Here is a 16,659-nt window from a genome sequence, read left to right as displayed (position 1 = left end):
TCCAGTCCCCGGAAAAGGGGCATTTTCCCGGGCGCCCCCATCGAAAGGCCTTGCGTTACGTATTGCTCTCCCGGTTTTGTTTTGATAGGGTCGCCGGAGTTCTTCCTGCTTCCGTCTCTCTCCATCTGCAGTGATAACTTTTTTTGTTTTTCTGATGGTAGACTTTTTCTTACTGTAGTTCGTCTTCGGCTTTTAATCCCACTAGGCCTACATCTTTTACTTTCTTTGCCTTGTAGAGGTTTTTTGTTTTTTGTTTTTAAGTTTTCTTTTTCTCTTTGAAAGACTGGGATGTAATTTGAGAACTCATTGTTGAAAGATTACAGGGTTTTTTCCCTGCGTATATACACAGCAGTGCAGAGGCCTAAGTAGTGAGACTGCATTTCTTCCGTTTTTGAAAATTCAAGGGTAAGAAACGAAGGGCTGAGGCGTTCTCTTCGTTGTAGCCCCCAAGCATGTAATCGACCCTTGAAGTTTTGCTTCAAGGTAGAAGAGAAATTTTAGAGTTTCTGACACCTACTTTAGCGCCTCAGGTTTTTTTTTTTTTTTTTTTTAAGTAAAATCAACTTTTCTGCAAATATATGTGATTATGGTTTTACAGTTTTATTTATTTATGTACATGTATGTGTCTCTCTTTACAGGTGAGGCTGTAACTTTGTAACAGGCATTAAACACACCTGTCGTACTTTACACGATATTTTAGAAAGGAATTTCACGCTCCTTCTCACCCACTCCAGTCATTTTGTTAAGAGGCCTATCAGCGTATTATTTCTGTAATGAGAACATTTGTTTTAATAAATATATAGACCTAAAGTCTTGTAATCTGCAAGGCCCCTGTTAATTGATTTCTTCCTTTTATGGAACGATAAAAAGGGTTACTAGGAGAACCGAGTCTTAGCAGGATTTTTGTGGCATTTTTCAATTCAGCAGCTATTAAAGTCAACCTTAATGTTTGCAGTAATGAGCTCACATTTTACTGCTGTTTTTAAAAAAGGACTTCTCTTTCTGATAATCCATCATGTCAGTATTAAACATTGAACACAAAATGTGTTCTTAAAGTGGTTTAATGAAATAATTTATGTCTTTTAGAAATTGACAGTTCTTTTATACCTACTTTTTCCCAACCTTGGGGAAGGGAAGTATACATTTCTTTTAAAGACCTAAGTGCTTCAGATTTTTGGAAAGTTAGTTCAGATGTTTAAAATGGGAGACACAGTGAAGGCAGCAGATTCCCACACACGGATGTTGCCTTTCTAGTGTGTTTCTTGAAATGTGGACAGATATTCATTAGCTGTCCCTCTTATTTTTAACCCTAAGTGTACTGTAGCCCTTTTGAAATAAACTGCTAAGTCGCTTCAGTCGTGTCGGACTCTGTTGGACCCCATAGACGGTAGCCCACCAGGCTCCACTGTCCCTGGGGTTCTCCAGGCAAGAACACTGGAGTGGGTTGCCATTTCCTTCTCCAATGTGTGAAAGTGAAAAGTGAAAGTGAAGTCGCTCAGTTGTGCCCGACTCTTAGTGACCCCATGGACTGCAGCCTACCAGGCTCCTTCGTCCATGGGATTTTCCAGGCAAGAATATTGGGGTGGAGTGCCATTGCCTTCTCCGATTGAAATAAACTGGAAAGGCCAAAGACAGCCAAGTTAAATAGGCTCCCTGCCCCCCATTAATTTGTTTTTCATGTTTTGGTGTCATTAATTTTATTTCATGTTTTGAATTGTGATTTGCAAACTGTATTGTGTTTGACTTCCAGTTACATGTTCAGTATGGCTGTTAAAATTGTATGGGGGGTGGGGTTAAGGTATAGACCATAGATAAGTTGTCAGAATCGATAAAACCAAAACAGATTATTGAAGTTAGATCATTAGAAAATCATTAGAAAGTATTGTGAACAAGTCTACCATATTTTGTCCCAAAGGATGTCTAATTGCACATATAATTTTGAAAAGCTGACATGGTTTAAGAGCCATGGTGATGAAGTTTCCAAGATTTTTGATAGTCTTCAGACCCATTAATACAGGATTTCTCATGTTGGTACTACTGATATTTTAGGGCGATAATTCTGTCATGTGTATTGTAGGGTGTCTAACAACATCCCTGACCTCTAGATTTCAGGATTCTCACTCCCCGTATTCTGGTAATGACAACCAAAAATGTGTCCAAATGTTGCCAGGTGTACCCTGGGCACTAAAATCTTGTTGAGAGCCACTGCATTAATATAAAGTATAATACTGTATGGGGACGATATTCCAATTTCTGCCTTATTCTGTGCTGGTTAGATCTTTATTTATTTTTCAACTCACTTCTGGCTATCACTGGTAATGAAAAGACTTCAAGGAGAATAAACGTTATCAATGATTTAACATTCATGCCACATTCGTAGGATATTATTGGAAGAGATATTTAGCAAGAGTTGGCAGGAGACAATAGCTTTTCTTCCAGATACTTGGAGTTGTCACCAAAAAGGGGGGAATTGGAGTAGTTTCATGTAGCGATAAGAGCTAGAACTGGGACCATTTGGTGGATAGTAATGTGTAGCGGTGGCTTTCAGACTGTGACCTGTAGAAGTCTGGACGTCTTTGATCCTTCGAGAGTACATAAAATCCAAACTATTCACAGTGTTGAGATGTTATATCTTTTTCAGTCTGTTGATATTTGTACCAGTGCTGTAAAAGTAATGGGTAATGATGCTTGTGCTTTAGGAAGAATTGAGCCAGAGGTGCCGTATCCTTCTAGTTGTTATTTCACTACACACATGCACACAGACACACAATTTGAAAAAGTCCTTGATGAAGCAGTAAAAATGTTAATTTTACTAAAACTCTTGACCCTTCAGTTTGTATTTTAAATATGTTGTGATTAAATGGAAAGTACACATTAAGCTGCTAAAAAGGATGGTTGTTTTGTGAAGCGCTCACCTGGTTGATTTGTGAGCTAAGCTAGTGCTTTTCTTATGGAGTTCTGTTTTTACCTGAAAGAACAAGTGATGAACCATGATGTTTATACTTGATGACTTAGCATTTGCTTGAAAAATGGAGTCTGTCTTTAAGGAAAACAACTGACAATGTAGTCAGTGGTAAAATTTGAGCTTTCAAGCAAAACTTAGAATTTTGTAATGCTTGTTTTTGCCGTTGTGAACTTGTCAGCCTCCCAATAATTAAAAATATTTCTGATTTGATTGATGGTGATATTAATGAACACTTTAAAAATACTGTGGTTTTTAAAATGTGTCAACATTTGGAAGGCAGGTGTAAGTGCAGGATGGACCAGTGGATTTTAATACAAGAATATAAAGGGTTTTTTGCTGTGGTTTCTGCTTTCATATTGTGACTAGGCTTTAAGAAATTACCACTTGGGGCATTTTGGTGTAGTATTAAAGAAGAATATCTACAGTTATTTGAAAAGACTGTTAAAATACTCTTCCTTTCCACTTAGAGTGGTGTAAATACAGGTTTTCTTCCTGTGCATCTACCAAAACAGTTTATCAAAAAGGATTGCATGCAGAAGCAGACATGAGAATCCAGCTGTTTTTGATTAAACCAGAATTAAAGAGACTTGCAAAAATGTAGAATAGTGCTATTTCACTACATCTTTTGTTTTAGAAAACAGTTATTAAAAAAAATCATTTATGTTGGCATATGATAGATCTCTTGTCACTTAAATGAATTGGCATTTTAAAAAATTTCTGTTGCAATCTCTAATGCACTAAACAGTGACAGACATAATCCACATAAACATGAGCTTATTTGAGTCTTTATGACTTGTAAGAGAGTCCTAAGACCCAGAAGTTTGAGAACTGCTGATGCATAGTGACAGCTGACAGCTGTCAGGCTGCTATTCGCAATGGTGGTGTCAGTGCAGCATCTCTGCTGGGTTTTGAACTGTCTGGAGGAATGGACATACCTGATACAAAGACGTTTTTTGTTGTCAGTGAAACACAGTGTATTAAGTAATCTTTAAGAAGGGTAACGTCTGAGAGTTTTGATTATCAGATTTTAAGATTTAGAGGTTTTGTAATGAGCTGCTTGCTGCTTAATAATGATGCTTATGGTTTTGAAATGTGATTGTTGTTTAGTCAGTCAGTTGTGTCGACTCTTGATGACCCCATGGACTGCAGCCTGTCATGCTCTTCTGTCCATGGGATTTCCGAGGCAAGAATAATGGAGTGGGTAGCCATTCCCGTCTCCAGAGGATCTTCCTGACCCAGAATCCAGCTTGCGTCTCCTGCATCGCAGGTGCATTCTTTATCGCTGAGCCGTGGGAAAGCCCATGTGATCTTTTACCATAAACATGTTTTCAATGCATGCTATTTTGATGGAGAAATTGGGAGGGAAAGTATTGGATCTGGGTAAATTTATAAGCCTATTCACTTCCTACTCTAACTGCCCCCCACCACCACTCCCTTAAGCCTTCTAGCTTGAAAACATCTTTTAAAATGTTTTGATTCATCAGAATATTCCATTTCTTGGCAGCTGAACTACTTCAAGTTAACATTACAATTAAATTTCACCTTCAGTTGCTTGTAGCCAAGTTTATAAAAGCTCACTTTAGGCAAAATGAGGCCAGTTGGAGTCCCAGCTATTTTTCACTTTTGGGTGGTGGAAGAGGCTTGTCTTTTATTTGGTATGTTCATCATCCTGATTCTTCAGCAGCTTTTAAATGACTGTACAGTCTCAATTTCTGACTCATGAAACAGCCCCATTGCAGGGGAGATTCGTTCTTGAATGAATGAATGAATGTGACAGTTGCTCAGTCATGTCTGGTTGTGACTCTATGGACTGTATGGTCTGTTGAATTCTCCAGGCCAGAATATTGGAGTGGGTAGCTGTTCCCTTCTCCAGGGGATCTTCCAACCCAGGTATCGAACCTAGGTCTCCTGCATTGCAGGCGGATTCTTAACCAGCTGAGCCACAAGGGAAGCCCACTAAGTTGTAGATGGTAACCAAATTCGACTCTGGGCTCCATGTTTCATTCTCATCCTCATACTGGAGTATCTCCTGTGTACCTCAACTCGGTTGGCGCCTGTCGATGTGTCTTAAGTATACTTAAGTTTCAAGATCGGGTTCTCGAAAAAGATTTGTTTAATCTTTGGATTGCAGGTTTGCAGAATTTTATAGCATTCTGATTTGAAAACTTAAGAACTTGGGGAAGAAGAAAATGTAGAAATTAAAAATAGATAATCTTTATTTCTCTTCTGTTATAGAATTGTCTCTCAAATTTCTATTCCCTCTATATTTCAGAAACCAGATTCTTGTATTTTTACAGTCTTTGTAGTTCTTAAGGTTTTATTTAAGAATAGTATTCCTGTCATTTTGGTTATTAGCATCTAAATTGTATATCCTGGAGTTAATGTGTATAATACTATGATATAATATGTTGTTGAATTTTTTTTCTGATACACTTAAAAATTTTTTTAGATTCTCTAGTTACATTTCCCTCATTTTCAAATTATGCATGACAAATACTGATGCAAGAATGCTGTCATTTGGCCATTTTTGTTGTTTTTACTTCTAGCCCCTTTTAGACGGCAAAGTGACAGAAGTGCCCTTAGGAAAGAGGGGGAAATACCTGGCCTTTGTTACAATTGAGTAATGAGTGCTTTTCTCTGTATAATCAACCGTTTATTTCCAAAGTTTGACCTTGGGATTCATCATAATTTGTTCCCCCTGAGGGTGAACTATTGCTTCATCTGTAGGTGCTCTGATGCTTACTAAATAGTGGTTGGATGAGCCACCTGGACGACATATTTTAAGATTGTAGTTAGTTTCTAACTATATTTAGTACCTCTTACACAGGCTGAAGGTGATATAGCCATTTAGAATAACGTCTTAGCAAATACTGTAAGCTTGACTGTTAAGCTACTAGTAAAATTTAAATGTATTTTAAACTTCTTGTGAAAGAGTAGATTGTATTATTTCTGCTAAGAATTAATATTTAGTGCACATTCAGATATTTTAGAGAGATCACATATTCTTATTTTGTTCAGTGTCCTTTTATCCTGCTTGAGTGGACACATTATGTTTATGGTTAAGGCCTTTAAATAGCAAATTATATAATTTACACCTAAAGATTATATATAAAGATATATATATCATGTTATTATGATTTATCTGATTGCTTTCAAGGAAGGTAAGCTAAGCTTTCAGTTTTAACTTTAATGGCTAAAACTAACAAGAAATGAGTGTTTTCTGTTGACTAGTATCTACATTTTGAGGCAGTTGGCCCTGTTAATATGATGGGTCTCCAGTTCCCATATGAGGTCTCCAAATGTCCCATATGAGGAGGCAGGGATTCATCAGTAGCTTGAGCTTTGTTTAAATTGAGGTGAAAGCCGTTAAATATTAACTATTTCCGAAAACACCATTGGTGATTTGTTGTCCTTTCGGTTAGTGTGTTATCTGCTGAGACTGCTTTTTTCCTGTTCTCCAGTTTAGAGTGCACACCTCCTTATCCTTTTTCTTTGGCATAGCCTTGATTCTTTCTTTCTGTACTATTTATTGTAAGCTTTTACTTTGCACCCATCTTTTGTTTAAAGATCTGAATCCCTGACCAAATTTGAGATTGTCACTAAAGATAGAGACTGTCTTTGTATTCCTGATTTTAGTATTGTCTCTCATACATACTTGGGATCCTAATTCAGTAAGTTTCACCCTCGTAATATAGTTTTTTGGAAAAAAATAAATGAGGAAAAAGTGCTTTTAGGAAAATTGGATTAATGAAGTTTGATAGATAACCTTGAATGCTTTGCCAGTGCTCTAAAGCTGTAAATCATGGTTTGTATTTAATTTTCTAATCACAGAGCATTACACTGAAGAGGCCATCTTAAAGTTTTTATTTCAGTTCTTTAACTGTTTGATTAGGATAAACTACAGAGCCAGTAATCAAAATGCTAATTATTGACTTAAATTGAGCAGTTATTTGGTGTCTCTTGCTGTTGGGGAATGATTTCAGGGGTGGGAGGTTTGGCCTCTTTACTATCACAAACTTAATGGTAAATAGTAAGAATTAGATTTTCAACTTCTGTATGATTTCATCAATTAAAAAAATATACTTTAACAAATCGAAACAAAATGTTATAAGACTAAATTATTCCACCAGTCAGTTCTGCTTGTTACATTTCTATGCATGTATAGACATAATAGACATAGGTGGTACAGATGGTAAGGAATCTGCCTGCAGTGCAGGAGACCCAGGTTAGATCCCTGGGTGGGGAAGATCCCCTGGAGAAAGGCATGGCAACCCACTCCAGTATTCTTGCCTAGCAGGCCACAGTACATGGGGTTGCAGAGTCAGACACAACTGAGCGACTGAACAACAAGATGGATGTAATACACAAATGATTTTTGAAGATACAAGACTGTATGTTATGAAAGATGTCTGGAGGCTTAACTATTACAGTCAGATGCCTGAGGTCACACCCTGACCCAGTGAATTTAGGTCAGCCTTTCCTCTCTTTGGGCTTCCCTGGTGGCTCAGAGGTTAAAGCGTCTGCCTCCAATGCGGGAGACCCGGGTTTGATCCCTGGGTTGGGAAGATCCCCTGGAGAAGGAAAGGTAATCCACTCCAGTATTCTTGCCTGGAGAATCCCATGGACGGAGAAGGCTGGTAAGCTACAGTCCATGGGGTCGCAAAGAGTCAGACACGACTGAGCGACTTCACTTTCACTTGCCTCTCTTTAGTTTCTTCCATCTGTAAAATGGAGACAGGTAATAGTAGAGTCATTCGAACAGTTGGGAATAATGTGACGTGCTTGCCACACTGGAATATCCTGAGGTTTCAGTAAATACTATTATTATACTTACATTCTGCAGCACCTAACATGGTGAGCATCATCCATGCTACTACCTCGTTCTTTTTATGTAGCGTAGGTTTAAGTTGTAAGAAGGCACCATAATTTGTCAGTCCTATATCATATTAATGGATATTTAGGTGGTTTCCAGTTCGTAGTGCACTGTGAACAATGTTCCAGCGAACAACCTTGGGTATCTTTTGTACTATTCCTATGAGAAAGGTCAAATTCCAGAATCTGTGGGGTCACGAGAGGTATTTATTTACAAATACCAAGCATGGTCCCTTTATAAAGGATAATGCTGGAATAGGCACTGCCCATTTCAAGATCATTGTTGCTCTACAGGATTTGGGGCCCATATTTGGCCTATCTCTCTCTGATCGATTGTATTCCTACCTCATGAGCAGTAGAAATTTGTGCTTTCCTGGACACATTTTATGTATTAAAAATGTAAATTAAAGAGCATAAGTCTTCCAATTTCAGGGCCTTCAGTTTGAATCCTTGTGTCCTAGTGAATTGTGTAAGATAGATTGCTAGAGGTGAAATTGCTAGACATAGCTTTTAAAAAAAATTGACGACTCTAGATTGCTTTTAAAAATTATATGCCAAGTTCACCTCCCTTGTGATGGATAAGCGTGCTCATTTTCTTATAGCATTGCTAACATTAGATGTTTATAAGTCTTTCATTTTTACCAGATATACATCAGCCCTCTTTTTCTCCAATCTGACAGAAAAAAGATTGTCTTAATGTTCTTCCTTGATTTGCAATGAAACTTTTAAAAAAGTTGATATAAGAACATATTAAGGATACAGGTTTCCCTCAGTATCTGAAAGTAGAGGGGTCCTGTGAAACCTTTTGTAAGCCAAAATGGCATAAAATGAAGAAGCAGCTACCTTACATGCATCTTGCTAACAGATGCACAGAATAAATTGAGATAAAGCATAGCAGCTCACAGACACCATTCAAAGTTATGGCAGTTTGATAGTGAACATACATATTTGCTGGGAAAGGAGGTTGGTAGTAGTGCCACTCTTGCCGCTCAGGGTGCAGGCTCCCTCTGAAACAGATTGCAAAACAAACGAGCCGTGTTTTTGCCTTTTTTTGTGTGTGTAAAAGTGAAAATCCTCCTTGGATTTCATTCAGTTAGTGAAAACAAGTACTAATGCAGGTTTTCATTGGCGTGTTCCTTATTTTCCTCACTTACTTGAAGTAGTCATCAATATACTATATCCATGACTGATCATACTTTGACTGTTCGAAAGTATGGCTACTTAAGTGAAGTCGCTCAGTCGTGTCTGACTCTTTGCAGCCCCAAGGACTGTAGCCCACCACACTCCTCCATCCATGAGATTTTCCAGGCAAGAGTACTGGAGTTGGTTGCCATTTCCTTCTCCACAGGATCTTCCAAACCCAGGGATCAGACTCGGGTGTCCGACATGGAAGGCAGACGCTTTACTGTCTGAGCCACCAGGGAAATCACTTAACTGGTTTACAAATCATAGGAACTTGCAGCATTTGAGTTAGCTTTATATTTGTGGCAGTAGAGTGGTTCTTAATGTTTCAGAGTGCAAGTATTGTTTAAACTGGATGCCTAAGCTTTTGAAACAAATCTCTAGCCAAAATAAGCAGCCTACATTCATACTCCAGTTTCACAAAAATGTTGTCATTTCTAAGTACCCTAATTAGATTTAGATCCTAGACAGCCTAGCATGGGGAAGGGAAGGATCTTTGTGTTTGGAAACTGGTCTTCTGTGACATAAGTGTGTTACAGTATTTAAATTTTTAGTTTGCCATCCAAAGCAGAGAAGAGCTTTAATGACTCCATAGAGGTACAACTTAATAAAAGTGACACAGCTAATGGCAGAGGTGACATCAGAGCAGCATAACTAGTAGAAGTGAAATCAGGCCTGCTTTCTCTTGATCAGGTTGTTTTTGGGTTGAGAGCAGATTTTGTGGACCCAGTTTTGAATGCCTTTATACCAGAAGTCATGTGGTTTTTAAGGAAGCCCTGTTTTAGGAGGGTAATGTTGGGTAGCTATGTGGATGGCAGACTGGCATAGTCAGGGAATAGGAGTGGGGCCAAGAATGCCAAGAGCAGAACAAGTGTTGGAATCGAGTTGTTACATAAAATATTGTTGGAGTTTAAAAAACAAAAAAATAAAGGTGGGCATGTGTTATGTGCAAGCTTTGCCTTGGTGTAAATTATTTTAAATATTATAAAGAATATGCCCCTATGTTATAAGAGAGAACTCTGAAAATATTTAGTATTGTGCTCTCTTCCTCCTTCCTAACCCCCAAAACAGTAGAATGGGGGAAGGAGTGTTGCTGCTGCTGCTAAATCTCTTCAGTCGTGTCCGACTCTGTGCGACTCCAGAGACGGCAGCCCACCAGGCTCCCCCGTCCCTGGGATTCTCCAGGAAAGAACACTGGAGTGGGTTACCGTTTCCTTCTCCAATGCATGAAGGTGAAGAGTGAAAGTGAAGTCACTCAGTGGTGTCCGACTGTTAGCGACCCCGTGGACTGCAGCCCACCAGGCTCCTCCGTCCATGGGATTTTCCAGGCAAGAGTATTGGAGTGGGGTGCCATTGCCTTCTCCGGAGGAGTGTTGGGCTGCCCTTTGTAATTTTGTGCATGTGAGCTCGCTCACTCACTCAGTCCTGTCCAACTCCTTGTAACTCCGTGGACTAGCCCACCATGGCTCCTCTGCCCTTGGGACTTGTAAGCAAGAATACTGGAGTGGGTTGTCATTTCCTTCTCCAGGGGATCTTCCCGATCCAGGGATCCAACTCTCATCTTCTTCATTGGCAGGCAGATTCTTTACCACTGAGCCACTGGGAGAGCCCTTTGTAATTTTGAAGGGTAGGGCACAATTTATCTCTTGCTCTGATACAGAAAGGATTAAGATTTAAAAAGGCTTTAGTCATATTTTGAAAGCTGGCAAGATGTTTACATTAAAGGTAGATGAAGAGGATGGATCAGGGCAGAGGTATAAAACTAGAAATTAGGGTACTAAAATAGTTCTTACAGAAGTACAGTGATTTTTGGATTTTTGCAGAGAACTTGCAGGATGGCCATCAGTTTTGCTCTAAGAATTCAGACGGTAGCTTAAAGGTAAACATGAATATGTTCATGAGATGAAAGTGAACCAGTTATTCAGGAAAAGCATAAGCATTCTTGATATTTAAATGAAAAGCCAGAAAGAAATTTTAATGGATCACAAATACTCTGGCTCTGTATCTAGTTTTTTTCCATATTGTTTTATGTAATTGTAGAAGTTGGGATTCTCTGGTGGCTCAGACGGTAAAGCGTCTGCCTGCAATGTGGGAGACCTGGGTTCGATCCCTGGGTCAGGAAGATCCCCTGGAGAAGGAAATGGCAACCCACTCCAGTACTCTTGCCTAGAAAATTCCATGGATGGAGAAGCCTGGTGGGCTACAGTCCATGGGATTTTTTTCCTTATTGTTTTATATAATTGTAGAAGTTATTTTTTTTTTAAATAGTTAAGTGTGAAGAAAACTGCATGTTGGTAAAAATGTCTCTAAAAAGTGATGGACCATGGACAGGTGGCTCCTATGTTCAAGAATTTGAGGAAGAGCTTTGCATTCTTGGGATTGATAGCTAGCTGTCTGGTGTATGGTTCCAGGAGAAATTCTGTAAAGGAGAACTTTTCACCCATTATTAGAATGTGTATATTATTTTTGTTAAAAACAAGACAGCAAAAAAGATCCTTAAATTTTGTCCCTCTCCTTAATTTCTGATATTAAAATTAAATGGAAAAATTTGACTTCTGCCATTCAATCATAGCTAATATTTCTACATTTCAGACATTCAGAGCATCTGGCATCCTAGAATTCCTAGTCTACCTACTTAGGCTAAGCTTAAGCCATTTTTATTGGAGGCATAGGTGTCTGATACCTTTCAGAACATGTATTTATTTCTTTGCTTTCGTTTGGTTGTGATTTATTTTTATTTCTTTCATACATGTTCTTGAGTTAGTATATATTCTATATATAACTTGTATTAAATATGTACACATATGAGAGGTGATATTTATGTTCTTTTTTGCATTAGATGAGTCAAGTAAGTGTGGTTATCTTCTATGATGTGACTACATTTTGAATAAACATTTATAGCTGGGGTATGATTTGTTTCCCCGTCAGAATGTTAATATGGAAACTAATGTAGACATCAACATTTTTCCTCTCCAATTAAAGTAAGCAGACTTGGTGTGAGTTTAGAAGTCTGAGCTTACTTGGTGTGAATTTAGAAATCTGAGCCTCTATCCAGTATTTTTGGCAATATAGTTGAAATAGACAGTGGACTTTCCTAGCATTGTTTTTTGTGTGACAATGAAGAACTTGAATATTTGAGAAAGAAAAAAATGAGTCTGCCAAGAAAGCTTAATGCCACAGAGAGTGGGCATCCATATTTTGGTGATATTCAAACTCAGCTGGTAATGAATTTAGCCCCTTCAGAAAGGAAAAGAGTGCAAATGAACTATTACTTGCTCAAAAAAAAAAAAAAAAAAAAATCAGTAGAGGTTTAAGTTAGGAAAACATGAATTCAGTTTATACTTGGCTTGAAAGCTTTCATTGCTTACTTGAACCAAATCTGGCTAGATTGAACTTTATATTTGTTTTCTTTTCTGGCTCTACTTAACATTAAAATCATTTATAAAAAGTATTTATAATCCTGGGGTGGTCATGAAGGGCTGTAGTTTACTTGGAGAAACTCATATGAAGCAATGAACAATGCAGGAGAATTTAATTACGCTAAGATACGTGGTAAGTGTATTTTTTTACACTTAATATGTAATTTATCTGGAATCTATTAGAGCATGGTGGGAAGAAATGGTTGGACAGTTTTGAGGGCTACCTTTTTTATGTCAGTTTTATGGAACCTGAGAATAGCTATTTATTGACTGACAAAATAATGTATTAACCAAGATACTATAAATGTATTTGCACTTATGTTAACTTCTATATTTTAATCATGTAATGTGAGATATTTAGTCTTTTGACAGTGCTTGGTGCTCACGTGGAGCCCCAGCTCTGTGAATTGACATCATAGTCTTGTATAGCAGTGGAGTTTATGTTACAGTTACTAGGAGGAAGTGATCTGATGTAAATTGCTATCTGATTCACATTTATTCAGCAAATGTTACTGTAAAATCTGAATTGAGACAGTGCATAACTTGTTCAGGAAGCATAAACTAAATGCTGTACAGCCTATTGACTAGTTAGTAAACACTGTGGGTTTCCTGGCATTCTTAGGTATTGTGTTGATATCAGAAGACAGTATAAGACGGGGTCCCACCTAGTATAAACCAGAACCCAGGACAGTAGTGAATGCATAATGGGACTTAGCTGCATAGGATTCCTGCACCTTATTGCTCTAGTAGGCTATTTCACTTAAATTTAAATATATATATGTATATTTAGAACTTCGAAAGAAATAGAGATGTGTATGTGTATAAAATAAGTTATTTCTTAAAGAACAGAATTTGGGGCAAATAACTGATTGAAATGTTAGCTTTTTCTCCTTACCTGGTTTTGTACATTATTTGACCAGGCAGTTTTTAGTTAATAATTGTGCTGTTTTAGAATCCCTGTCCATTGACTTATAAAGGGAGGAGAACAAAAACAAGAATTGCTTGCACACAAAGAAATTGAGTCAGATTAATTTCCTAAACCATTTAGAACATACTGGACCTTTTCACTAGTTATGTTAAAACCCTGCTGGTTGTAAAAATCTAGAATTTTTCTTAAAACGGAAAAACATTTGACTAATCATTGTTAAAGTGTAAATCTCTTAGCAAAAATAGTGTAACAAGTTTAGTGTGAATATAGTTCTCCCCCTCCAAGTTAAGTTTCTGTTATTTGCCTCATTATCTATGAGTTTTATTCATTGCTAGTCAGATGTTCAAGTTCCACTTGGTGAATCTCTTGTGTTGGTAAAACTTTTTGTATTTATCTCATCTCTTTAGAAATAACAATTTAGCAAATTCGGCTTCTTTTCAAGAAGTGAAATTTCTCAGAAGTTCACTGTATCCTTGATTGCATTTTCTCTAGCAATATATTTGATCGGCTATTCATAATTTATTTAGTTGTTTAGATAGTAGCTAAGTTAAAATCCTTGGAGTGGGAGGAGAACTAAAGTTTTCTTCTTGGTCACTTAGTTTTTGCATTACTTTTTGTTTTAAAACATGTTTTTGGAGTACGGTAGGGAATCCACTATATTTAGAAATGCATTTTTTCTAGTTATGCTGATTTGTTTCAAATTGTGGAAATTTTTTGGCAGTAATTTTATCCAGTTCTGTTTGCAGTCCAGTTACAACACAGGGATCACAGCAAACACAGCCGCCACAGAAGCACTATGGCATTACTTCTCCCATCAGCTTAGCAGCCCCCAAGGAGACTGACTGCCTACTCACACAGAAGCTAGTTGAGACTCTGAAGCCCTTTGGGGTTTTTGAAGAGGAAGAGGAACTGCAGCGCAGGTCAGTGTGTGTATCTTTATGTCTTCTTTTAAGGTACAATTTTTTATTAACATAGTAGGCTAATTTTGAGGAATTCTGTACCAAGAGTCAGAATTTTTCGCCCCATTGTATATCTGTTTCAAACAAGAATGATACCTCGAAAAAACTTTCCGTCTATATAAAGGTCTGTTTCCTTTATTTTGATTTGCAATAATTTTGGTTAGTATAGTACTACAGCATTGTCAGGAGAAAGAGGAATGCCTTGCGTAGCTAAAAGATTGCCTTGTCCAGTGTAACAGTGCCTACATGTAGCTAACTACTATAAACTTTCTTTCTAATAACTTAAAAACTGGTTAAAATTTAGGAAGCCGCATATTAAAAGTAATCTGGAATAACAACTTGATAACTGATATCCTCTATCAACAGGATTTTAATTTTGGGAAAATTAAATAACCTGGTAAAAGAGTGGATACGAGAAATCAGTGAAAGCAAGGTAAGGTGACTTAACTATATAGGAAGAAATTTATCAGCTGAACACAGCAGTTGGCTTATCTATTCTTACTGAGTGAATTTAGCGTCTTTAATGTTTAGAATCTTTTGTTTTAGACTGTTGACAGTAGAATTTGGTGTCCAGCTACTTTGAAAACAGGAAAAACTGAATTAAATTCAGTGATTTTAGAAATACATTTTAGTTGAACACTTCAAAGCTGAAATCTGTGATTACTTACACATGTCAGAAATATTACTTCCCCCAAAAGGTGCTTTAAAAAATGTATTAAATATATATATTAAATATTCAAGACTCTTGTTACCTTTTAAGGAATTCTACAACAGTGAGCATTCTTAGGCCTTCAGATATTAAACTCAAACTGAATAGTTTATTTAGTTTTTTATAATAACATTCCTTGAGTTTTTAATATTTCATAATAAAGAAATAATACAACTGTTGAATTAATGACTAGGCTTCTGGTAAAGGAAATGTATTCTTAAAAAGTTGTGTAGAAGCCATTTTTTAAAAAATTCCATAAATAGTGGTCGTTTTTCCCGGGTAGTTGAAAATGCATATTTAGTCTATAATACAGTTGAGAAATTGATGATAAGAGAACTAGAAATAGAAGAAAACCTGAGGCAAGGTATCAAGGTAGAAGAAAAGTTAAAATCTTCTAGCTTTAGTCAAATTTACAATATTGTTTTCTTAAAGCACTGTATATATATTTCAGGAACTTGACTAAAACTTTAGCAGCCAGATTATTCAAAATTGAGGATTCTATGTGTACTACATATTTGTCATTGATAGAGTTTTGGTAAGAATGTATTTTGAAAAGAACTTCCTTTTGAGCTAAAGCAAAGGATGTGCAGGTTTAAGTATTTTTACTCATTTATTGAACTTTGTGATTTTCATTCTTGTGTAGAAAATACAGCTTTGCTTTAATGCCTTTTTATTAGACCTTTAAGTTGAAAACTGTAGACAAGGCCAAAACTTAAGATTTATTTAATATGAAACAAGAGTTGTAGCTCATTGATAGTTTTGTTTCAGTAATTTGAGTACCTTGTTTCATTAACTGATAATTCTTGATATAATTCTTCTTCCTCATTTTCCTGAGGGTAAGAACATTCATTAATTTCATGGGCTTGCCTGGTGGCTCTGCTGGTAAAGAATCCACCTGCAGTGCGGGAGACCTGGGTTCGATCCCTGTTGGGAAGATTCTCTGGAGAAGGGAGAGGCTACCCACTCCAGTATTCTGGCCTGGAGAATTCCATGGACTGTATATAGTCCATGAGGTCACAAAGAGTTGGACATGACTGAGTGACTTTCACTTGGTGAAATTAATGCTCATTCCTAGTCACATTTGTGTCCTTTTCTCTCTAGGCTGTCAGTAGTAAATTAGTTAGAGAATGGGACTTTAGTGGTTAGGCTTTACAGGTTTGATCTTTCATGTCTCTTTTCCTAGGGAGCATTTCTTCTTTTGTTGGTTTTAAGACTTGATGTAGAATTTCTTCATATTGACACTGTTGATACACTTGAACCACATAGTTCTCTCTTTGGATCCAGTTCCCCAACCCAGGATTGAACCTGTGCCCTTGCAGAATCTAAACCACTGGACAACCACAGAATTCCTTATATAGTTCTTTTTTAGGGATTATGCTGGAAGATCTAAAAAGCAGCACTCTTCCAGTTGAATGCACTGCCCCTGTCCTGTCTCCCCAAACTCTGACAACCAAAAATATCTCCAGTTAAATCAGTAGAGAATTTTTAATGTATTAGTTACAATTAATTTATAAATATTTGGGGGAAATTTTATATAAAATTTGAATTTTCACTTAGTTTATTTGCCATTTAAAAAAAGGTTTTCAATTGAATTGTTTTTCTGTGATGTTGTATTAATTAAGAAA

The 16,659-nt window shown here is 37.1% G+C and overlaps 1 protein-coding gene across 9 annotated transcripts in view; it reads left to right on the top strand.

The window, feature by feature from the left end:
- Positions 1 to 16,659, top strand: part of PAPOLA (poly(A) polymerase alpha) — a 54,375-nt gene that overhangs the window by 863 nt on the left and 36,853 nt on the right. For 5 of the 9 annotated variants that reach the window (XR_005723939.1, XR_005723937.1, XM_040257074.1 and 2 more), the window contains exons 2-3: positions 14,101 to 14,286; positions 14,692 to 14,758. Coding sequence is in view for 5 of the 9 variants with exons in the window: in XM_040257074.1 (XP_040113008.1) it covers positions 14,101 to 14,286; positions 14,692 to 14,758 (253 nt within the window). In the remaining 4 variants the exon portion in view is untranslated. Of the gene's footprint in view, positions 1 to 11,274; positions 12,572 to 14,100; positions 14,287 to 14,691; positions 14,759 to 16,659 lie in introns of those variants that run through there. The other 4 variants (XR_005723938.1, XM_040257077.1, XM_040257075.1 and 1 more) reach the window with 2 other exon arrangements.

The sequence above is a fragment of the Oryx dammah genome, unplaced genomic scaffold (assembly GCF_014754425.2).
Source record: "Oryx dammah isolate SB20612 unplaced genomic scaffold, SCBI_Odam_1.1 HiC_scaffold_16, whole genome shotgun sequence".
NCBI lineage: Eukaryota > Metazoa > Chordata > Mammalia > Artiodactyla > Bovidae > Oryx > Oryx dammah.
This window is presented reverse-complemented; position numbering and strand designations above follow the sequence as displayed.